This window comes from Myotis myotis, unplaced genomic scaffold (assembly GCF_014108235.1).
Source record: "Myotis myotis isolate mMyoMyo1 unplaced genomic scaffold, mMyoMyo1.p scaffold_m19_p_9, whole genome shotgun sequence".
NCBI classification, from domain to species: Eukaryota; Metazoa; Chordata; class Mammalia; order Chiroptera; family Vespertilionidae; genus Myotis; species Myotis myotis.
The window spans coordinates 36841107-36865863 of NW_023416401.1; the positions used below are offsets into that span (position 1 = coordinate 36841107).

The 24757-nt window shown below is 40.7% G+C and overlaps 1 protein-coding gene and 1 pseudogene across 5 annotated transcripts in view; both read left to right on the forward strand.

Moving 5' to 3' along the window:
- The window catches only part of LPIN2 (lipin 2), a 93122-nt gene that overhangs the window by 9905 nt on the left and 58460 nt on the right, over positions 1 to 24757 (forward strand). For 2 of the 5 annotated variants that reach the window (XM_036323217.1, XM_036323218.1), the window contains exon 4: positions 13158 to 13355. The exons of 2 other annotated variants lie outside the window; for them this stretch is intronic. In XM_036323217.1, coding sequence (XP_036179110.1) covers positions 13251 to 13355 — 105 coding nt within the window. In that variant the 5' untranslated portion in view covers positions 13158 to 13250. Of the gene's footprint in view, positions 1 to 13157; positions 13356 to 14329; positions 14565 to 24757 lie in introns of those variants that run through there. One more of the 5 variants, XM_036323219.1, reaches the window with a different exon arrangement.
- Positions 19491 to 20698, forward strand: LOC118663521 (annotated as a pseudogene).

Below are 24757 nucleotides of genomic sequence, written 5' to 3' on the forward strand. Positions count from 1 at the left end.
TTGCAACCATAGTTAAACAAAGACTTATATTTTTGATATTTATTTTATATATTTAAATGCCATTTAACAAAGAAAAATCAACCAAAAAAATGAGTTCGCATGTCACCTCTGACACGCGTGTCATAATTTCGCCATCACTGATATAGTGGGTGCTTCTCAGGTCTGGTGAAGCTTCACCTCACAAGCAGAATCATCTGCAGCTGTGGGTTCTCATTGAAGTGTTTGGGAAGTGGCCAAGCACTGGGATACTGCAACTCTGATTGAGAGCATGATGTGCATCTGTTTTGTGTAGCTCTGCCCACTGAAGGTTTCTTAATCCTTTGCCCTTAAAGAAATTGCGAAGCCTTTAACATTGTCTTTTGGCATCTTTCTGTCCCGACTGCCTTTGGTGGAGCCCACAAAAGTGCAGTCCCTCTCCATCCTTTGTCCTGGACACTTGATGGGAACTTTCAATTTGGAAAATTGTGTCTTCGACTCTGGGAAATTTTCTTACCGTTCTCATTTTTAGGTATTTTCTTTCTTTCTCTTTTTTTTTTTTTTTTTTTTTTTTTTTGGCATACCTCCGTTAACGTGGGCTTTGTTTGAGCACTTCCTTGTCTTTTTCTTTTTCTTCATCATTTTTTGTCTTTCAAAAACCTGACGACTTTCATATCCTATAGTTTTTCTGTAACCATTCTCTTTGTACTTGTGGGTTTACCCCTTTTATATTTCTTTGCTGTTACGTTAGTGAGTGTATTCATTTGCTAGAGCTGCCTAAACAAAGTTCCACAGACTGAGTGCCTTAAACAACAGAAATTATCACAGTTCTGGTGGCTGGAAGTCTGAAATCAAGGTGCTAGAAGGGTTGATTCTTTCTGAGGCTGGGAGGGATAGTCTGTCGTGCCTCTTTTCTAGCTTCTGTTTGCCAGCAATCTTCAGTATGTCTTGTCTTGTAGGCGCAGTACCCTATCTCTACCTTCATGTTCACATGGCTTTCTCCCTGTGTATATGTGTGTCTGTCTTTGTGCCAAATTCTCCTTTTATAAGGAAACCAGTCCTTCATTGATTTAGGGCCCACCCTAATGGCCTCATTTTAACTTGATTACCTCTGTAAAGATCCTATTTCTAAATAAGGTCGCATTTTGAGGTATTGAGGGTTAAACTTCAACTTATCACTTTTGGGGACAGTTCAGTTCATAACAGTGAATTTCAAGAAAAGTGTGTGACATCTGTGTTTAACAGAAGGTCTAGTTATAGCAGTATTTTCAAAGATGGTTTAGTCACATCTGTCTTCACTGAAGATCAGAAACAGCTCTCGGAAGTACTTTTTAGATTACAGCTGGAGATTTTTGTTCAGATTTTTGTGTTACTGTGAAATTTCCAGTCATTTCTCGAATGTTTAACTTAGTATCGAGTCATCTCATTTTCTACTCTTGCTTTGTTTCTGAAGTAATTTGAAGGTTGTAAAAACAACTAAGGAAAGAATAGCAGCAGTGTCTTGTGTGAAAGTAAATCTTAAGTATGTGTGAACATGATCTTCCAGGTTCTGATGCTCTATCTCCCATGTTACTTATACCCTATTTCTTTTTCAGATGTGAGCCTTCCTGGAGTTTGTTGGTTTTTTAAAATTCTGTCATACATTTTCTTGTTTTTGGCTTCCTAAGCCCTTTACCTAGAATAGCCTCTTACCCTTCCTTACTTTCTGAGAGCATTGCTCTTTAACTTCCTTCATAATAGTTATCCCAGTCTAGAATTTTTTCATTTGTTTTCTCTCTCTGTTAGAATCTAAGTGCTATGAGAGCAGGTAACTCATCAGGCAAGTTCAATGCTTGATCCCAGTTTAGAATAGAATAGTGCCTGGCACATCAAAGTGGACTCTGCTTTTAAACAGATCAATGAGTGAAACAAGCTTTCTTTTCCGGTATCCCAAATGTTGTTTCACTGACCTGTAATTGTTCTTGGAAGTCCTTCTCTCTCATTGAAGTAATTCAGCACAGCCTTTCCTGGCATTTGTTTTGCATAGCTACATCCAACAAGGACACAGCTCAAACTAGAATGATGGGTGATGCTGATAGCAGTGGTGCAGTTGGCCTCCATTTCCACAGCCTCTCCCTTCATCCTCCCACATGTTCTCCCAGAGCCAGGAAAGGGAGCTCTCTATTCTAATATTTCTGAAAAGTTCTACTGGGGTCCCAGTAGGTACTGTACAAAATAAAGTAGGGCATGAAATTTGAGCTGTGTTTTAATTGGCATTGGTGGAAGATTTTTACACATCTCCATTTCCCTAGGACCCTCAAAAGACACCTGCACAGAATGCCTATATTTGTGAGCAGTATCTCTGCATAGGTACTAGTATATAGGCATTGACATCCCTGTTTCTTGGCCTCATGGTCGTCATGTTCTATTTAATTGAGACAGATGGGCTAAGGCAGTTCCAAAGAGCAGTAGAGAAGTGGTGAATTTGTGCTTCCTGATCTTCTAGTAAAAGACTTCCCTCTGGGAAACTAGGGGGCTGCATTCCTGAGAGTTAAATGCAAGATACATTGGAGGTGTTTGAAAAAACTGAGTGTAATGGGAAATGAGGAATTCTCCTGGTCACTTTTATGGCATCAGCTCAGGAAGCTGGTGGATTGGTACTTGTGTTTTACTTGTTTCTTTTCTTTTTTAAAAAAATTAGTAATCAGGGAAGATCCTCCTCTGCACCTATAGAAAACATTATAAGATGATTGATGTAGTATGTTGGTTGGTCAAATTTTTTATGTAAAATCATGGCACTGTTTTGATTTCTTCCTGACATACCAAAGGGCTACAGGCACAATGGCTTGATATTCTGATGATGTCCCAAAGGTGATTGCTATAGCTTTAATTTCATTAATATTTCTTTGAATTTAAGTTAGATTTAGAAAAATACACGCTTCCAAAAATAAGTTTACATATTCATGAAGTGTTGAATCTGGCACCTCTTATGCAAAAAGTTTACAATGAGCTTTGGAGTTCCTAGCAGATTTAGAGAACTTGGTGTCTGTGGCAAGGTCTCTGTAAAATCAAATGATTCTTTCTGTGTGATGGTGAGGAGAGGGGAATGGCATGTGGCTCTGTTGTTCTGAGATATATTATTTGATAGGTACATAGACACATACATACATACATACTGTCATGGTATGTGAACAAATAGTTCTTTCCTGCAGCATCAGAGTGCTTATTGAGATGGGGTGATGGATGATAATTGATGGATAGTATTCATGATGAAAAATATTACTATTTAAATAACAAGTACAATATGTTGTTAATAAATCTAAAGGGGTTCAAATATATGGTACTGGTAGGAACACAGATGTTGAATTGTAATCTTGTACACCTGAAAATTATGTTATTAACCAATGTTACCTCAGTAAGTTCAGTTTAAAACTATTTTGCTGAACAGTTCATCCATAAAACTACATTCCACCAAAGTAATTTTCAGGAGGAAAGATTATAAGGAAAAAGAGAGGTAAAAGACATAAGAGTGACAGAAATTTGATTATTTCCTTTTCACTCTAGTTGTAGTATTTTTTTATTACAAGATTTATATGTTGTGTTAAAGAGAACACTACAGGGCCAATGGTGTCATGTGCTACAGCCATGATATCGAGGAAAAAGTGAAGGCAGACAATATATAAAATGGAGTCACTTTAATCAAGCTGCTAAAATTATTAACATTATGAAGGTTGAGGTATGAGGAATGACTTTATTTTTGTTCTAACTAGCCCTGAAACTTAAAAATTTTGAACTTTCTAGTCCTTAATCATAAAAAAATGTAACTGTAAAGGAATATGACAAGAACTTATCCAATCAAATGTACATTGCCCAGGTTAGTGACAATATGTGCATTTCAATGATGCAGTCATTCTCAGAAACATTCTTTTAAAATTGCTTTCAGAGTCTTGAAATACAGGGTGGGGCAAAAACATGTTTACAGTTGTGAATACATGAAACAGAGTTTATTCTCGTGTTATTTATAATTATTGTATTATTTTCCAAAGGAGCAACTGTAAACCTACTTTTGCCCCACCCAGGGTATATCCTTTTGTACTCACTTCTGACCTGGAGTGGAGAAACCTAACACTGTGCTTCCTGAAGTACCTTTACTTACTCAGTGTTGTAATACACTCGTTCACTCCTGTCAGTTGTGAGTTTATAGCAAAATGTTTGTTTCTATTTACTATTTTCAAATTTTATAATAATATGACTTGCATTTTAACAGAATCTCTTTTATATATATTTTTTATTTATTTCAGAGAGGAAGGGAGTGGGAGAGAGAGATAGAAACATCTGTGTTCAGAGAGAATCATTGATCAGCTGCTTTCTGCATGCCCCCTACTAGAGATTGAACCCGCAACCCATGCATGTGCCCTGACCAGAGGTTGACACTCAACCACTAAGCAACACTGGCCAGGCAACAGGATTTCTGGAGTGTGAACAAAATGGAGTGACAAAGCCCTAGTACATAAAATTGCTTATATTGTAGGATGTCACCCCTGAGTGTCAAAGAAACAGATTTCATTAACAAGACAGGGTCGTTCACACACACACACCCAGTGAGGCAGCCGTCATGGGAGTTCTGATTAGTGCAGAGGGTTTCCCACTTGTTTTGGCTTTATTTATTGGAAATGTTGTCCAGAATTTGTGACAGTCAAGCTATGATTCTTCTGATCCTTGATTGGGCTGCTTAGCTTCACTCTCTTAATGATCAAACAGATTGGCTTAACTGCTACAGCTGGACAACTCTCAGTATTTTTCTCTCTGGTTTCAAAATATTTGTTGAAAGTTTGACCTTAGAACATTAGTGTCAGAAGGTTTAGATCTCAGAGGATGTTTAGTCGCAAACTTCTTAGATTGTAATATGTACACTGAGGATATTCTAGGTCATATAGTATATATATTATACATTAACCCTTGAAATTTGGCTAGTTAGTCTTTTGGTGTTTTTTTTTTTTTTTAAATATATAAAGACATGGATGCACTAGAGCAGAATGTAAAATATGTTGAATTTTAAAGGTAAAATCTAAGTCTTCAAAATTATCTTTGGGAGTGTCACTTTAAGCTGGGCCTTCTGACTCAGGAGAATCTTTTTCCCCTCCTTTGTTCCTAGAAAGACCTGTTTGCATTTGATTATTCATTCATTCACAACTCAAAATAGACACTAGCTACCCTTTTTAAAGTTTTGATAAAGTGAGGAAATAATGAAACATTGGGACTTGAGTAAACTAGATAGCCATTTTCTAATAAACAGTTAAACTGCAAATGTTTGAGAAACCTCAGAGTGGCATCAACAGGAATTTTCTCTTGGTTTTGAAGGAAGCATATCAGTAAATTTTGGGTTGTTTTCATAGGTAGACAGTGAATTATAAGTAGTTCCTGATAGGGAAAGAAAAACTTGATATGCATTAGTGTAGATGATAAGAGCCATCTGCCTCAAGGAACTCTGTTTCAGGTGGGTTTTGGTCCTTTTGTGTGTGAGTATCTGTCATACATGAGTGGTCTTGAAAATGCAGAAAGGCATTTGAGTTAATTCCTTCACTATAGAATAATTATGGTGGAGATTATGAATTCTTTGTAACTGAGGCTATTTTCATCATAATTTTTATTTTTATTTTTTTAAAATATATTTTATTGATTTTTTACAGAGAGGAAGGGAGAGGGATAGAGAGTTAGAAACATCGATGAGAGAGAAACATCGATCAACTGCCTCCTGCATACTCCCCACTGGGGATGTGCCCACAACCAAGGTACATGCCCTTGACCGGAATCGAACCTGGGACCCTTGAGTCCGCAGGCCGACGCTCTATCCACTGAGCCAAACCAGTTAGGGCTCATCATAATTTTTAAAATAATATACTTTTATTGATTTCAGAGAGGAAAAGAGAGAGGGGGAGAGAGATAGAAACATCAATAATGAAAATCATAGATTGGCTGCCTCCTGCACACGCCCCCTACTGGAAATCGAGGCCGCAACATGGGCATGTGCCCCGACTGGGAATCAAACCGTGATCAGGTTCATAAGTCAATGCTCAACAGCTGAGCCACTGAAGCCGGGCATAATTTTTTTACTAAAAACTTTAGTTTTCTCACCTCTTTATTGGTAATTCAGTAGAAATATATTGTTACTCCATTGTATGACCCATGAGGGGGAGGGGGGAGTATCTTATTTTTATGTTTTGTGTTAAAATCAGAATGTAATTTGTGGCATAATGATATTTCTATTGAACCAGTGTAGCCCAACTTCAAAATAAGCAAATTTCAAGTTAAGAAGTTTTAAGTAAATTCTTAAATCTTCTTAAACCTAGTTTCATTTACTAATGGGATTAGTAGTAGAAAAAAACACACAAGGTATATATTCTACTAATGTTACTATCAGTTGTGAAATCTAAACAAGATTCCAACTCTCTTGACTAGCAGTTTAGTTTTGTTTCTCTAAGATGAACTTCGGAACCTTAAAAAAAAGATAATGAAGATACTATGCAAAAGTAAAAAGTAATTTTTTAAAATATTCAACCTGAATATTCTTATCAGAGCCTATAGAGAAAAAGTTTGACAATATACAATAGCATTTTTCTTTGAAAAGTCACATGTGTGATTAAGAATTATTGGTTTGATTTTTAACTCTTACTTACCAAGTCTGCAAAGCCACCACTCAAGTGACAGGCTGGAACCAAAATATTGGGTACCAGCTTGGGGGTTATATGATCCAAGGTCACCATAGGAGAGGAAGCTGGAGGTGTGTGCTTCTTGATTAAACAGATGTTGGAAGATGATCTCACCATCTGTTGCTCCATGTTGCATGCTCCCTTGCAATCAGAACATTCTGTGAGTCATCAATCCAAACACTGAAATAATTTCAATACTACCAGGAAACTGAAGTGACTGGCCTGGGGCCTGCTTGTCATGTAAAATGCATTTGAGGCAAAGAACAGAGGTCATACCCTCCAATCTATGCCCTCCTGGATCTCACCTCTCTTGTTAGGCCTTTCTTCCTCTTTCCTGACAATCTGTATCCCCTTTCCTGCTAGCACTTTCTCTTGTCTTAACCTGGCATTATGGAAAAAAAGGTGCTGAACCAGATACCTGGTGTCAACTAAGTGGGTGAGCTAGGGCTAATTGCCTGACCCTGTACTGGGCCTCAGTTTCTTCACATGTAAAATGAATGAAGTTTTGCCCTGGCCAGTGTGGCTCAGTTGATTGAGTGTCCTGCCATGTACCAACAGAGAGGTCATGTACAGGAGGCAGTCGATTAATGTTTCTCTCTTTAACCTCTCCCCGTCTCTCTCCGATTCATCCTATCTAATAAAAGAGAAACGTGGTAATTAGCCGTACATCCACTACCCTTCCCATTGGCTAATCAGGGCGATATGCAAATTAACTGCTAGCCAAGATGGCGGCCGGCAGCCAGGCAGCTTGAAGCGAACATGAGGCTTGCTTGCTTCAGTGACAGAGGAAACCAACGTTCCCCACCTGCCTTGCCAGCCTCTGAGCTTGCAGTTTGAAACATTGTAACAAATATAGAAGCTACACAAAACCCCAGAAACCTGCTTTCAGCCAGCCGGGATCTCAGAGCTGGAGTTGATACAGTGTTTCAATTATAGAACCCAAACAAACCAGATACCTGCTTTCAGCAGCAGAGGCCTCAGAGCTGGAGACAGAGCTAAAGCGGGCCCAGAATAAAAAAAAAAAGAAAAAAAGGAGCAGTTGGGAGCTTCAATCACACGCCAACCTGAAAACAGCCCTCAGCCCCTCACCCAGACTGGCCAGGCACCCCAGTGGGGAACCCCACCCTGAAGGGTGTGTGACCAGCTGCAAACAGCCATCATCCCCTCACCCAGGCTGGCCAGGCACCCCAGTGGGGACCCCCACCCTGATCCAGGACACCCTTCAGTGCCGGGGTCCAACCCCAGCGGGTCCAGGGGTCCCCAAAGGCGTAGACGGAGTCGGCGAAGAAGGAATGACATGGAGACAGTGTTCAGTTGATCAGCAGCCTAGCCAGGATCTCTAGCCAGGATCTCCAGCCAAGTTCTGGTCTGGATCTCCAGCGAAGTTCTGCTTCAGATCTCCAGTCAGGTTCTGTGTCCATGTTCTCTTGCTAGGTTCTCCAGCCAGGTTCTGTCCAGGTTCTCCAGCCAGGTTCAGTCACCAGGTTCTAGTCAGGTTCTCTTGCCCATTTCTGTAGTCAGGTTCAGTCCATGTTCTCTCCAGCGAAGTTCTTCTGTCTCTAGTTCTGTGTAGGTTCTGTGCCTAGGTTCTGTCTCTCTTGGTTCCGTATTCTAAGTTCTGTATTCTAAGTTCTGACTCTTGCTGTCTTATTACATCTGTATTTATACCAGTTGATTCAATCCTATCAATCTCTATTACAAAGGTTAGGGCGTTTCTTATCTCCATTCCAGGGAGTAAAGATTATGTAACTTAAGCATGATTGTTCGTAGTTTAAGTGATTAATTACCCACCTGGCACTAGTTAAGAGGTTTTATTCCCTCCCTAACTTCAGGGGAAAATCCCTACCTGGGGAAACAACCTTTCTCAGAGACCTTGGTTAAAACACATAGTGCCAAGAAGGTGAGCAAACATATTAAGAACAGTATGCTATATATGCCAGGTCCCTTGAAACAGCAAGCATGGACCGGCTCCCGGCACTTCAGGGCAAACCAGCTGGCCCCCGCCCATGTACCAGGCCTCTATCCTATAGAGTAAAAGGGTAATATGCCTCCCAGCACGGATCAGCGGAGCCGCGAGACCTCCTGGCACCGGGATCAGCGTGACAGGGGAAGTTGCTCCAAACCCCTGATCAGCCCTGCTCTGTGCCTGATAGGGGGAGCTCCCCAACCCCCTGATCGCCCTGCGGCTCTGTGTGTGACAGGGGGCGGCGCTCCAACCCCCCCCCCCCCCCCCGCCCCACGGGCCCTGCTCTGTGTGTGACGGGGTAGAGCCATGACCTCCCCATCGGCCCTGCCCTGAGTGTGACAGTGGCGGCGCCCCAACCCCCTGATCGGCCCTGCTCTGTGGGTGATAGAGGGCGGTGCCCCTACTCCCCTATCGGCCCTAGTCTGTGAGTGACGGGGGGAGCTCCTCAACCCCCTGCTGGGCCCTGCTCTGTGCGTGACAGGGTACGGAGCCCCAATCCCCCTGATGGGCCCTGCTCTGTGCGTGACAGGGTATGGAGCCCCAAACCCCCTGATGGGCCCTGATCTGTGAGTGACAGGGGGCAGCGCCCCAACCCCCTGATTGGCCCTGCTCTGTGCGTGACGGGGTGGCGCCACAACCTCCCCATCGACCCTGCCTTGAGTGTGACAGGGGGTGGTGCCCCAACCCCCCAATCAGCCCTATCCTGAGCGTGACTGAGGGTGGCATTGCAACCTCCAGATCCGCCCTGCTCTGTGCATGACAGGGGGCGGCGCCCCAACTCTCCAATCAGCCCTGCTCTGAGCCCGACCAGGGGCTGCACCTAGGGATTGGGCCTGCCCTCTGCCACCCGGAAGCAGGCCTAAGCCAGCAGGTCGTTATCTCCCAAGGGGTCCCAGACTGCGAGAGGGCACAGGCTGGGCTGAGGGACACCCCCCTCCCCCCCAGTGCACAAATTTTTGTGCACCGGGCCTCTAGTAATAAAATAAAATAATAAAATAAAAATAATAAATTAAATTAAATTTAAATATAAAATAAAATGGATGAGGTTTTTCTCCATTTTTTTCTCTTTCCCTGTGTCTTCATCCTTCCATCTACCCTCCTAGTTAAATTTTCCCCCATATGTTTTCTCATCTCTTCCAAGTTTTATTTCTTCTGATTTTTCTCCCCTCCCCACCCCACTTCATCACCTTCTTATATAGTTTCTCCTTAATCTCCTTTGTCTCCCACCTCTTATTTCTCCTTCCATTTTTTTCCCACTGGCAGTACCCCAGTATCACTTTTTTCTTACTACTCTCTGGTGTCAGGGATTCAGAACTGCAGAACTACATGGAGGAAGAGGTTTGGATTTTTATACAATGCATAATATTTAGACTTTCCAAAAAATCACTTCTTGTGAAAGGAGGAATTTGTGTACATGATGCGTATTGAATTAGATTACAAGTGCCTGTGGGCGCTTCATGTACTCTAGGCTCAAATTAATATTTGGTAGGCTGGGCAGCAAGCAGTGTAACAAATTGAACGTAAGGAAACTTTTCCCATTTCTGATTTTGGTGAATTTTTTTAATTCTGCCATTTAACATTTTTATTATGTGTATATTAGTGATATATTGTTGCAGTAAACATTATCAACCCCTGTTTATTTTGTCAACCATTTGGAAATTTTATCTTTTTGTAATGTTTAAAGGTAGAAATAAAGTTTTAACAATATGAACATCATTAAAAGTTAGAGGACCAACTAGTATATTGTTGATGAATTATAGCAAAATACTTTTATGGAATGATGAAAAAAAAATTCTGTCATCTTTAGTTATTCATTAGTAGGATTTTGGCTGAATATCCTTTTTTACCTCCCTTGCTCTCAAGATTGTCTTAGAGTTCTGAAGTAGTATTGTCTAATGGAATATTATGGGAGCCACATATGTAATTTTAAATTTTCTAGTAATGTTAAAAAGTAAAAAGAAAAAAGCAGGTAAAATTAACTTTAAGAATATATCTTATTTAACTCAATATATCCAAAATGTTATCATTTTAACATGAAACCTATATAGTATGTAAAAGGTAATAAGATTATTTCACGTTCTGTTTTTATTCTAAGTCTGTATTTTATACTGATAGCACTCTTAATTGGTACTAGCCACATTGCAAATATAACCACATATGGCTAGTGGCTATTTGTAATGAACAGAATAGTCCTAGATACTGATGAATAAAAATAGTATATTTTAATTTAAAAATTAATACATTTTGTCCATCTGTATTTTAGGTTTGTTTAAACAATTCACTTGAAGCTCCTATGTTGACTTACTGAGAGCTAGAAATTCCAAGAATGTTTGAATTTTACAGTGTTGCATTGTCATACTCTTTAAGTTAAATAAATGGTTTATTATTATATTACTAGAGGCCCGGTGCACAAAAATTTGTGCACTCAGGGGTGAAGGGGAGGTCCCTCAGCCCAGCCTGTGCCCTCTCGCAGTCTGAGACACCTCGGGATATAACGACCTGCTGGCTTAGGCCTGCTCCCCGGTGGCAGAGGGCAGGCCTAATTCCTAGGTGCAGCCCCTGGTCGGGCTCAGAGCAGGGCCAATTGGGGAGTTGGGGCGCCACCCCCTGTCATGCACAGAGCAGGGCGGATCGGGAGGTTGCAATGCCACCCTCAATCACGCTCAGGGTAGGGCCGATTGGGGGGTTGGGGCACCGTCCCCTGTCACACTCAAGGCAGGGTTGATGGGGAGGTTGCGGCGCCACCCCCTGTCATACACAGAGCAGGGCCAATCAGGGGGTTGGGGCGCTGTCCCCTGTCACGCACAGATCAGGGCCCATCAGGGGGGTTGGGGCTCCGTACCCTGTCATGCACAGAGCAGGGATGATCAGGGGGTTGAGGAGCTCCCCCGTCACTCGCAGAGTAGGGCCGATAGGGGAGTTGGGGCACCGCCCCCTGTCACACACAGAGCAGGGCCGATCAGGGGGTTGGGGCGCTGCCCTCTGTCACCCACAGAGCAGGGCCGATCAGGAGGTTGGGGCGCCGCCACTCTCACACTCAGGGCAGGGCCGATGGGGAGGTTATGGCTCTACCCCATCACACACAGAGCAGGGCCTGTGGGGTGGGGGGGGTTGGGGTGCCGCACCCTGTCACACACAGAGCCGCAGGGCGATCAGGGGGTTGGGGAACTCCCCCCTATCAGGCACAGAGCAGGGCTGATCGGGGGGTTGGGGCGCCTTCCCCTGCCAGGAACAGAGCAGGGCCGATAGGGAGGTTGTGGCCCCGCCCCGTCACAACAGAGCCGCAGGGCGATCAGGGGGTTTGGGCGCTGCCCCCTGTCACGCTGATCCTGGTGCCAGTAGGCCTCGCGGCTCCGCTGATCCCGGTCCTGGGAGGCATATTACCCTTTTACTATATAGATTAGAGGCCTGGTGCATGGGTGGGGGGCTGGCTGGTTTGCCCTGAAGGGTGTCCTGGATCAGGGTGGGGGTCCCCACTGGGGTGCCTGGCCAGTCTGGGTGAGGGGCTGAGGGCTGTTTTCAGGCTGGGACTGAAGCTCCCAACTGCTCCTTTTTTTCTTTTTTTATTTTGAGCCAGCTTTAGCTCTGAGGCTCCAGCTCTTAGGCCTCCCCTCCTGAAAGCAGGTATCTGGCTTGTTTGTGTTCTACAATCGAAACACTGTATCAACTCCAGGTCTGAGATCCCGGCTAGCTGAAAGCTGGTTTCTGGCATTTTGTTTAGCTTCTATTTTTGTAACTATGTTTCAAACTGCCAGCTCAGAGGCCTGCAGCTGCAGAAGGGGAACGTTGGAGTCCTCCGTCACTGAAGCAAGCAAGCCTCATGTTAGTTTCAAGCTGCCTGGCTGCCGGCCGCCATCTTGGCTGTCAGTTAATTTGCATATTGCCCTGATTAGCCAATGGGAACGGTAGCGGTCGTACGCCAATTACCATGTTTCTCTTTTATTAGTGTAGATTATGTAACAATGTAATTATAATAATATTAATATACTTAATATGTTAACACTTTATTATTTGTTCATTATTTACAGTCCTGAGCAAGCTATTTCTCTTCCAAAATAGTGAAAATATGTTGGGTCATGCCAGTATGACAAAGTAAAAAATTTTGGGTAATTGAGTTCTATAAAGCATATATAACCCAGCTGTCTTTGGGTAGCTCGTTGATACTTACAAATATACATAAATGATTTTCCCTTGGATGACTACTTTATATAAGCATACTTCTCCATATTATAGTTGTTTTTATTTCTATCTAAAAACAAGGATGTGATTGATTTAGAGAATCATTAACTCAATCCCTGTTGTGTGTAATGGAAGCTGCAGTGACCGTCATGTGATTGGGTAGGACTTGGTACCTATCAGTGTAAACACATGGCACAGCCTGTTCCATGCCCTTTTTTATCTCCTTCAGAGAGAAGGGGTTGAGTCGTTTTGAGCAAATCTTATTGGTAAAGTCGTGTATGTATTGCTTTTTTTTTTAAAGAACCATTTCCTTTCAGTTTTAACCATATTACTGTGTCTGCAAACAGTTTGTCAGCAGAGCAGCTTTCCGTTTTGATAATTTAGAATTGTGCCTTCATCTTTGAAAAAAGAAATGCTTGATAAGCTAGTTCAATTTTAAGATGTTTTACTTAGAAGATGATAGTGAAGATGAGGAGAAGGTTCATGAAGATTCATTAAGTAAAACTGAAGATGTTTACTATGGAAAGGCCCCAGCTGGTATCCTGGTGAGTTACATCCGCCTATGTCCTGGTCACTTTGCTTGCTCAGTCTGGATAATACTACAAGAAGAGGGGAGAACACCCATCAAAAGAAAATGGCTAATGCCTTTTCTTTGGAAAATGTAGTGTCGTAAGGGATTTTATTAATTTTTAAATGATAGGTTTAACAGAAATCTTTGCCTACCTGTTCTCCCTCATTTACACTACACCATCTTTCTACCTTTTTACATTTATTAGTTAACAATAACTTTGTGCCTGTGCCTAGAAAAAAAAATGAAGTTGATTTAAACTGAAAATTTAAAAAAACCCCACTGGTTTTAAACTAAATGTATCTGGTTTCACATTCTCTTTGCATCTAAGTGCAGTAATTGAGGAATAAAAATATATTTAAAGGTCTTACAGTTTTTATTGTTTTAGCCAAAAGTTTTGAAAACTAAACCAATATTGTGAAACTGGCATTTTATTCTGATATATGATAGAGAAATGTGATTGCAGTCTTTTTTCTTCTATGATTGCAAACAAAAAGATTTTGTAAGCATGAAATAGAAGGGGAAATGGATATTGTCTAAATTTTTTTAAAAATATTTTATTTGGATGTTTTATATATGTATTTTTTTATTTGGATGTCTGGGATTTTTTTATCTTGATTCTCTTACAAAATATAAAACAAGTCACATAAACTTAGTATTAAGTTCCAAAAGTCTGCTAAGTTTGTTAAGAAAACAAAATCAGGAGAATTAAGGGTAATATTATTTAACTCTATTTATGGAACCTTTTCCTTTAAAAATAATCTGAAGTAAATGCAATGAGGTAAAGGTATTTTTTAGAAAACTAAAAAATGTTTTTATGAAGATAGGTATAAAATAAACAGGACAGAAATTAGTTTCTAAAGTCTGTGGCTCATAATTAGGTTGATTTTAGTTTTAAAAATTATATCACCTTTTAAAAACTTTATCATATTTTGTGTGTTTTTGCTTTAGGATCTGTTGGTAAAAGTACTTTTTCAGGGTTCTCAGGAATTGATAGAACTGGACATTATTTGAATATGGACATCATTTGAGTATGAATGGAAGCCAAGTGCTACTGAGAGGCAATTTACTTTTGAAATTTCCATTTTAATAGTATAGTATATGTAGATTCATGCACTTTTGTTGTAAAGCTCAAAAAGGAGACCAGTGAACCCAGCTGATACGAAGTATTTTAAAAATTCATTTGGTGAGTAGCACTAACCCAAACCACCCATCATAGGAAGAAGTTCTTAAGTTTCCTGCTTTCTAAAGGGGTGTGTGTGTGTCTGTGTGTCTGTTTGGCGGGGGAGGGAGGGAGGGAGCATTTGATTAGGTTGCATTTTATTATCAGCTCCCTTTTATCATAATGTTAGAACATTGATTCTGTGGGTTACCTCCCTGCCCCAAGAGAAACTTGGATTTTCTGAATGGCTAGTGTTCAATACTGGATTTGATATATGCTTAATAAGCTTATACTGATTACATAAGAGCTAGACTTTATAACCTGGGTGTGCATGTGTAGGCGTGGGTGTGGGTGTGTGGCAAGGGGGAGAGGGCGAATCCTGGTTTTCAGGGTCTAGGCCCTCAGTGACCTGGATGCTCCCTGCTAGTTATATGCTGTCTGCAAACACCTCCCATTGGTGGGTGAAAGTCTTCATCTTAAAGAAGGTGATTGTATGTGTTTGGAATATAAATGTATATCTAGTAACTTAAAAAACACAAAAAAACTTTCTGTGCTTCATTAGAAATTGGGAATTTTTAAAAAATCATGTTTCCATAATAATTTCTAAACAAGTGAAGATAAATTTCTTTATTTGGTAAGGAAAAGGCAAAAATAGTTTCATATTCAAATATCTTGAAGTTTCAAAATAATTTTCTGGCCTTAACCCCACTTATTTTAAATTACCTTGATTGCCTTTTTTAAAATTAGGGCAGAATGTACTACCGGAATTCTAAGCCAAACTTGTAATCCTAAGAAATGCTTCCAGAATTGAGTCTTTCTGTGGTTTAGAGCTGGAAGAGACTCGAGGGGGCATCTAGCCATTCTTGTTAGATATGAGAGCCCCTGTAATGACGCGGAAGTGAGACTTGACCTTGCTTGGATCTTCATATTTTCACCAGCTACAGTGGACTCCAGGAAGCACTGAGGAGGCAGTGCTTCTCCACCCTTGTCCCTCTGCTCTCTTTATCAAAGACTGGGGCACTTGTGTGGTTGAGTCCTAGAAGCTCACTTTTTTCATAGAGAATTTAATATTTTTATATTATTTACAGCAAGATTTAGTAACATAAACAGTGGTAGAAGATAGCGAGGTACCCTGTAGGTAGAGTGTGTGGCTTGGGGCAGTGCGCTTTATTTTTTTTAAATATATTTTTATTGATTTCAGCGAGGAAGGGAGAGGGAGAGAAAGATAGAAACATCAATGATGAAAGAGAATCATTGATTGGCTGCACGCCCCCTACTGGGGATCGAGCCCACAACTCAGGCATATGCCATTGACCAGAAGTGAACCTGGGACCATTCAGTCCGCAGGCCGACACTCTATTTATTCACTGAGTCAAATCAGCTAGAGTGGGACAGTGCGCTTTATATTGAGAGTTAGGAAACCCTCAGTAAGGGTGGGGGTGGGGTGGAGAAGATGTCCCTGCGCGCCCCCCCCCCCCCAAACCCCTTCCCCAGCACATTTGTCATTACTCCCTGCTGCCAGAAATCCTAGGTGAATGGGTCCAAAACCAAACTTTCCTTCAATCCAGCATGGAAATGTTCACAAACCTGATTAAATATTTAGTGGCATAGAATTTTATTTCCTCACAGAAATGTGGTGATGTTACTAGTTAGGCAACTTGAGGGAGTAAATTCTGTTAGAATCTTTCTGTTTTCACAAATTGTTGCCTCATTTAATCCTGATGCCACAGATGAGCTCAGGTATTTGGGGAAGAGTAACTTAGAGGCTTGGCGAGAATTCTGTCTAGGCTGTTTCAAAATTATTATGCATTTTTATATTTATGCCCTTATCTGCTTTCAGAAAGAAAGACTTGGGGCTAGCTTACAATGAAAACACATGTATATACAACTGACCCACAATATTGTAGAATGCATAACTAAACTATTTAAAGAAACCAAAATTATCTTCATTCAGTAAACATTTGTTTGCCACACTGAGTCTGCTAGATGCACACAAACATTTTTGTTTGCATTTACTAAAATGTCTGAATTGTTTGCTACTTTAATTTTGTGAGTAACATATCTGGACAGATATCCAGCAGATGCTTATGTAAATACTAGCTCTTTTAGTTTGCCTGCATACTTGGTCCTAATTATATACTCTGAGATAGTTGAGCTATTTCACTTAGTTGATTAGGAAAAGCCCAGTAGATAGATGTAATCCAGGTCAGTCAGTTTTGTGCGTAGAAAATAAAAGTCATAATCCCATCACTGTCTTTAGGCATTTTAAAAAGTCAAGTGTAGGTCCAGTCTAGAGGAATTGCACATAGCTATTTGAAAAGATCTATATGAAAATATTACCTCTCCTGGAAAAAACTTATGTTTTATCTATTTGTTTTATAATCATACCTTAGGTATTAAATATTCAAGACAACCTAGTTCTACTGAAGAAAAAATTATAGACACCAATCCTAGAGTAGATAATTTTTGCATGTATTATACATTACTTATCTAATTGAAAGTAGAGAAAATAATAATTTTTTTTTTTTAAGAGAATTCCACTGATTGGAAGGCAGAGGTTGGGAACGTTTGGTGAGGGCCCTGCCAAGGCAACCACAGGCAGGACTTGAAATTCAATAATAGGAGCTTTTTTCATAGCAACATAATTTTTAAGTTGGTAATTTTGTATGGCCCACAAACGATATAAATATTCAAATGGCCCTTGGCAGAAAAAAGGTTCCCCACCCTGAACTCAGCCTTCTAGGAAAAAATATCCTGTTTCTTGTAGTGGAATAGAAACTGGTCCAGTTTTGTGGCCAGCATTCTTACAAAAATTTGTGAAGAGACATTGAAAACTTGAGGGAATGTTTAGTGGCTTGAGTGCACAGAGAAACCATATGTACAGGGTGGGTCAAAAGTAGGTTTACAGTTTTGAGCACATGAAACACAGTTTAGTACTGTAGTGATAGTTATTAATTATACTAGAAGCCCAGAATCGTGCGGCCCACTCCCTCTCCGGCCCTTGAAGCAGTCATGGCCGCTGCTGATTAGGTCCTCCCCCAGTGCAGGCATGCCCTCCCCCCCCCCCCCCCCACACACACACTGCACACGCGCAACCTCCTCCTGTCTGGTCAACCCTTAATGGTGTCCCGGTTAATTAGCATATTTCCCTGTTTTTGTGTGTGTGTATATATATACACACACACATATATAATTTTTCATATAAGTAACTGTTAACCTACTTTTGACCCCCCCCCCCCGTGTAATAATATGCACACAGCCCACTCAAATAAATGACAAAAGTCACAGAATTTCACTAAAACCAAATTTATTTTAATCCTTGAATTATCTTGTTTTTGATAAGGCAGTCTGTATTCTTTTCCTAAAATGTAGCTTTCTTTTTAAAGCAGGTACTTTATCAGACTCCTTCAGTCTTGGGTTGTTGAGGGTGCTTATACGTGGTGAACTTAAGGCCTACAGGTGCTTGTTAAGTTAGCACCTGCTAAGTTAAAGTGCAGTGACCATCAAATCCTACTGAGGTAATTCATCTGGCTTATTCCTACCTGCACTTAACTAGGTAATATGATGCAGGTTGAAGGACTTTCAACCTAGGGAATTAACACAGTTGGTACAACTTAATTCATCTGTGATACTGACATTCTTTTAGGGGGATAAGAGAAAGATGAGTGAAGCTTAACATGTCTTTCTCTAGACCTCCAAACTACAGGACTGTGTTCATTTGTTCCCATTCTCACTGCTATAATTTCAACTGTAAAAGAGTCATGATGTCAATTCCTGACTTCTAGGTCAGTGAGTATGTAGAAAAAACATCAAATAAAGTCAGAATGTTTCAAAGAAAATTATATTCTACCAATGTCTAGACCAGGGGTGGGCAAACTTTTTGACTCGAGGGCCACAATGTGTTCTTAAACTGGACCGGAGGGCCGGAACAAAAGCATGGATGGAGTGTTTGTGTGAACTAATATAAATTCAAAGTAAACATCATTACATAAAAGGGTACTGTCTTTTTTTTTTTTAGTTTTATTCATTTCAAATGGGCCGGATCCGGCCCGCGGGCTGTAGTTTGCCCACAGCTGGTCTAAAGTCATAGTCATCACTGAAAATACTATGTATGGTTTCCATGGAAACCTGTTAAGATTATGTGCCTTTCATATGTGAAATTGAGGCAAACAATCAGGTTTCCTGTTTTATTTTAGAGTTGCTATGATTATCAATGACCACCATCAAAATAGGTTACCCACACAATTCTTTTATCCTAGAAAACTTAAGAATGAGAACATGTTCCTTAAAACATTTATGACAATAATGTAATCATATCTTTAAAGCTACTCATAATAAAGAGCTTAACATTTTCATGTATGATAGCATGTAGAAGAATCATCAATCATTGCTCTCTAAATGCACTTATGAAATTCCTACTTACTTACATGAAGCCCTGAAAACTACATAAACTTAGCATTAATGTTTTTAGGAACTTGTGGTCCCAAGATTCAGTAAGAAGAGCCTGGGTATATGAAACATACATGAGCTTTTGTCTGTTCCTGTCACTGTATAACTATTTATCTGCTCTGAACCCATTTTCTTGCTTGTATAATGCACATAACATATGCCTTATCTAATGAGGATTAAATGAGATGAGGTATGTAAAATGGCATCTGGAAGGGATAAATGGTACTGCCCTTTTCCCCTTTTCCCTCATCACTTCCCCATGGCTAACACTAGGTGGAATACTGAGTAAAACATCCAATTATAGTTTAGATTACATATTATTTATCAAGGATATGCATAGTTTAAAATATTAGGGTGTGAGTAAATGAAGAGTTTGAATTTTTGATGTTTTCTAGTCGGGTGGCTTCAGAGAACCCAGGCGCCTTTTTCTCAGAGGAGCCTGGGCTGGCGAGGCAGGGCAGTGGGGTAAACCAGAGCAGTTCGGAGTGGGGTGGGGAGGCCATGGCGTAAGGCAGTAACTGTCTGTTGGGGTGAATGTGCTGGTGATGGCCTACGGGAGCCTGGACTTAAAAGAGGAGATTGATATTCAACTATCCAGGATTCAGGATATCAAGTATGAACCACTCAGCTCCTTGTAGATGATGATGCAAGACTGCTACAGCTGGACACCCAAGGAAATCAGAATTGCTACAACTATTTATTTTACATGCAGTAAACATTAATGTTTTAAGAAAAACAATCTTAAATATAATAATGTTACATGTAATAAACATATCTCAAGAAAAACAATTTTTAATATAATGTTACATGCAATACCAATTATTCAAGAAAAACTATCTTAAATATAATATTACATGCAATAAACATTAATATTTCAAAAAAAGGATTTTAAGTATAGCAATATTACCAAAACTGTACCAACATAGTATGATATCACAAAAGTCATAGGAAGTATTAAAAATCTGCAAATAACAGAATTCTATTCTAAAATATTTTTTTTCCTTTGGCTCTATTTTTGTTCATCAGTTTATGTTGTTCATTATATTCCACAATTGAGTGAGATCATGTGATATTTATCTTTCTCTGACTGGCTTATTTTGCTTAGCATAATGCTCTCCAGGATCATCCATGCTGTTGCAAATGATACGAGTTCCTTCTTTTTTACAGCATCGTACTAGCTACAACTATTTATACAGGATGAAAGCTCTAGATGCTATCCGTGCCTCTGAAATCCCATTTCATGCTGAAGATCCAGCATCCTCGTTTCTTAATGGGCAGGAATTTTCACTCCTATCTGCTAGATCTTCGAAGCACTGGTACTCCTTTCAAGGGTGTGCGCAAGGCCCTCATTGATACCCTGCTGGATGGCTATGAGACAGCCCCGTATGGGACTGGGGTCTTTGGCCAGAGAGAGTATGCACTATCAGGACCTGTGCTTTCAGGAGGCCCTGAGTGTGCTGGCCACGGTGGTCAAAGCATGAAATGGGAGCTCCCAGCGACATCAGTCAGCAGCCAAAGACCTAACCCAGTCTTCTAAAGTTTCCCCAACAGTCATCCAGGTGATATACCTCCCCTCTAACCAGAAGATAAAACGTGCCAAGCACTTCCTTGAATTGAAGAGCTTTAAGGACAGCTATAACACACTAGAGCAGTGATAGCGAACCTTTTGAGCTCGGCATGTCAGCATTTTGAAAAACCCTAACTTAACTCTGGTGCCGTGTCACATATAGATTTTTTTTGATATTTGCAACCATAGTAAAACAGAGATTTATATTTTTGATATTTATTTTATATATTTAAATGCCATTTAACAAAGAAAAATCAACCAAAAAAATGAGTTCGCGTGTCACCTCTGACACGCGTGTCATAGGTTCGCCATCACTGCACTAGAGAGTACTCTGTAATGGCACTAAAGGACTTGCTGTTGATGGAGCCAGAGATACTGCATTGTGTTTGCCAGGTGCCCCTCAGACCACCTGGATCAGCAGGCCTACCCTGGATTAGCTGAAGCTCCCAGTTGTGTCCAGAGCTCATGCCTAGAGAATCATTCTCCAAACCTTTCTTATGGCCAGTTTTCAAAACATCAGTTAAGACTTTATTTTCCCTTGGTAGCACTTTTTTTCTGGAGTTGAATTAAGATGTTTTTCTTAATGTTTCTGTCAGAACTTCCTTAAAAGTCCTCACTTGGTTTTGATCATAGTTCATCTTCCCTTTTCCAGACCCCTTTCCCAAGGGTAAGAGAGTTGGGGTAACAGGGGAAGAATGGTCAGACCAATGCACTGGTCTGACTTTATAAATTAACTAGAGGCCCGGTGCATGAATATTCATGCACTCGGTGGGAGGTGGGGGGGGGGTCTCCTCAGCCTGGCCTGTGCCCTCTCGCAGTCTGGGACCCCTCGGGGGATGTCCACCTGCCAGCTTAGGCCCGTTCCCTAGGGAATTGGGCCTACACTGGCAGTCAGACATCCCTCTGGGAGCCCTCAGGGAATGTCCAACCAACGGCTTAGGCCCGGACATCCTTAGCACTGCTGCAGAGCTGCCTGGGAGCCCTTGGGGGATGTTCGACCAACGGCTTAGGCCTGCTCAGAGTGGGTCTAAGCTGTTGGTCGGACATCCTTAGCACTGCCACTGCGCTGGTCAGCCATGAGCTGGCTGGCTTCTGGCTGAGTGGCGCTCCCCCTGTGGAAGTGTAGTGACCACCAGGGGGCATCTCCTGAGTTGAGTGTCTGCCTCCTGGTGGTCAGTGTGTGTAATAGCAACTGGTCGTTCCACCTTAGAGTTAATTTGCATATTACCCTTTTATTATATAGGATAAAATGAACAATGAAACAATAAAAAAGTTTGAATTTTGACCTGTGTGAGTGAATGTAACTCCCATATATGAAAATTCAAAATTATGAAACAATTAAATTATCACCACTTTATAAAATAATTTAAGGAGGGATTTATTTTAATAGCAGACTCCTTGTGCACTAAAGATAGCTTAAGAACAATAGCTGCAAAATTAATCTTGCAAAAATACTTCTAAGCAATTCCACGCCTAAGTATTTAACAAAGTGAAATGAAATTTTATTCACACAAAAGCCTGTACACAAATGTTTTTAGTAGCTTTATTTGTAATTGCCCCATACTATAAACAACCCAGCTACCTTTCAATTGGCAGATGGATAAACAGACTTTGGTACATCTGTACAATGGTCTACTACTTAACACCAAGAAACAAACTACTGATACTTGCAATAATACTGTTTTGTTTTTTTTTTTTAGAGCAAAAGCAAGTTTTATTTAGATAGAGGAAAAGAGGCTAGAACAGTGATGGCGAACCTTTTGAGCTCGGCGTGTCAGCATTTTGAAAAACCCTAACTTAACTCTGGTGCCGTGTCACATATAGAAATTTTTTGATATTTGTAACCATAGTAAAACAAAGACTTATATTTTTGATATTTATTTTATATATTTAAATGCCATTTAACAAAGAAAAATCAACCAAAAAAGTGAGTTCACGTATCACCTCTGACACGCGTGTCATAGGTTCGCCATCACTGGGCTAGAACATGGGTTCCTGGAGACAGGATCAAGGTTGACTCTCCTATGGCCCCCCTGGTTGCAAGTCTCACAGAGTGCTATAACAATATTGATTAATCTCAAATGTATTAATTAAGCTAAGTGGAAGAAGCCATATTCAGGAAGCTACATACTGTATGTTTCTACTTATATAACATTCTAGAGCAGGGGTGGGCAAACTTTTTGACTCGAGGGCCACAATGGGTTCTTAAACTGTACCGGAGGGCCGGAACAAAAGCATGGATGGAGTGTTTGTGTGAACTAATATAAATTCAAAGTAAACATCATTACATAAAAGGGTACGGACTTTTTTTTTTTTTAGTTTTATTCATTTCAAACGGGCCGGATCCGGCCCGCGGGCCGTAGTTTGCCCACGGCTGTTCTAGAGAAAGCAAGACTAAGGGACAGGAAACAGATTGGTAGTTGGCAGGGGATGGGGGGAAAATATTGGCCACAGAGGGGCATTAGGGGTGTTTTGGAGTGGTGATCTAGTTCTGTATCTTTATGGGTCAGTTTTACTCTATGTAAAGTGCACCTTAATTTTTTTTAAAAGCCTATTTTGAATAGCTCAGGACACAGGTATAAGTTATTTGAAATCTTACTGCATTTCATGGAGTTAGCATGAACATTCAGCTAGAAGTTTTATGTGCTGATAGGTATAGCTAACCATCACACAAAGTTGGCTAAGTAATTACTTAATATCTTTCATGATTATTTGCAAGTTTTTTGTTAATCCTCACCCGAGGATATTTTTTCCCATTGATTTTTAGAGAGAGTGGAAGAGATGGGGACAGACAGAGAAACATCAATGTGAGACACATCGATTGGTTGCCTCCCGCATGTGCCCAGATCAGGGCCTGCAACCAAGGTACCTGCTCTTGACAGGAATCAAACCTGAGACTGACACTTCAGTCCGAGGGCTGATGCTCTTACCACTGAGCAAACCCAGCTAGGCAGTTAATTGCATTTTTAATTTTACTCCTGTACTTCTTTCCAGCCTCCAGTCAGGTTAAATGTTCCCTGTAACATTTATGACCTGTCACCTCATGTACAAGTAGATTAGAACTGGGGATATTGTAGTCATGATAGGAAAAGATATCAGAAAGCTTCATTACAGTGCATTATTCTGCAATTTGTAATAATGGAGAAACAGTGAAGAGAAGTGAAGTAATGAGAACCATTTTGTAGAGCTGTGATAGTTCAAAACAAATTTGGACACAGGAACACATGGGAGTTGAGGAAAGTAGTTGGGGCCCCTAGTGTGCTGCTTTCTACATTAGGATTTATTCAAGGAACAAACAATTTATTGTGTATTGAAATCTAAAGATGTGTGTAAAATTGAGCATTTTTTTTCCTTGCTCTGTACCAATTCTGTTGCTGAAGAAAATGAATATTCTGGTACTTGCTGAGCATTAGGAAAATGAAACTATTGCTACCTGCCATTTACCTTGAAGGTTGTGCCCTATAGAATTGTGATGTTGGGCATTTTCATGTAAGTAGATTGACTAGTCGGAAGTGGTAACTGTAAGTTTGTTTTCTTTCACTCTCTGTTTTCTGTAATAAACTTGGTCATGGTATGACCATTGTCCATTTAGCCTTGCCGGTACCTCAGCTGACTTACCCACACCAACTTCCCCTGACAGACCAACAGTCTAGTCTCTCTTCCGCTACAAGTCTCTGTGAGACTGGCTGCTCAATGTTCTTCAGAGCGGTCTGCACGGATGTCATTTGTTCTCACAGAGATATTTTTAGATTTACTCATTTAAGGTGGGTGTCATTATAATTGATACTCACATAGACTAGATTTATGCAAGTTTTTTCTCTGAGGTTTTCACCAGTATCCGGAGGAAAAGCATTGGTTTCTGAATATCTGAGTTTTGCTTTTGGAACATTGGGTTGTCCTCCACTGTTCTTGGCATTTAAAAAAACATATATTTTATTGATTTTTTACAGAGAGGAAGGGAGAGGGATAGAGTTAGAAACATCGATGAGAGAGAAACATCTATCTGCTGCCTCCTGCACACCCCCTACTGGGGATGTGCCTTCAACCAAGGTACATGCCCTTTACCGGAATCGAACCTGGGACCCTTCAGTCCGCAGGCCGACGCTCTATCCACTGAGCTAAACCAGTCAGGGCAGTTCTTGGCATTTTTTAAAATGTGTGGCGCTGTATGTATGTGTGTGTATACGGATATATCTTTACC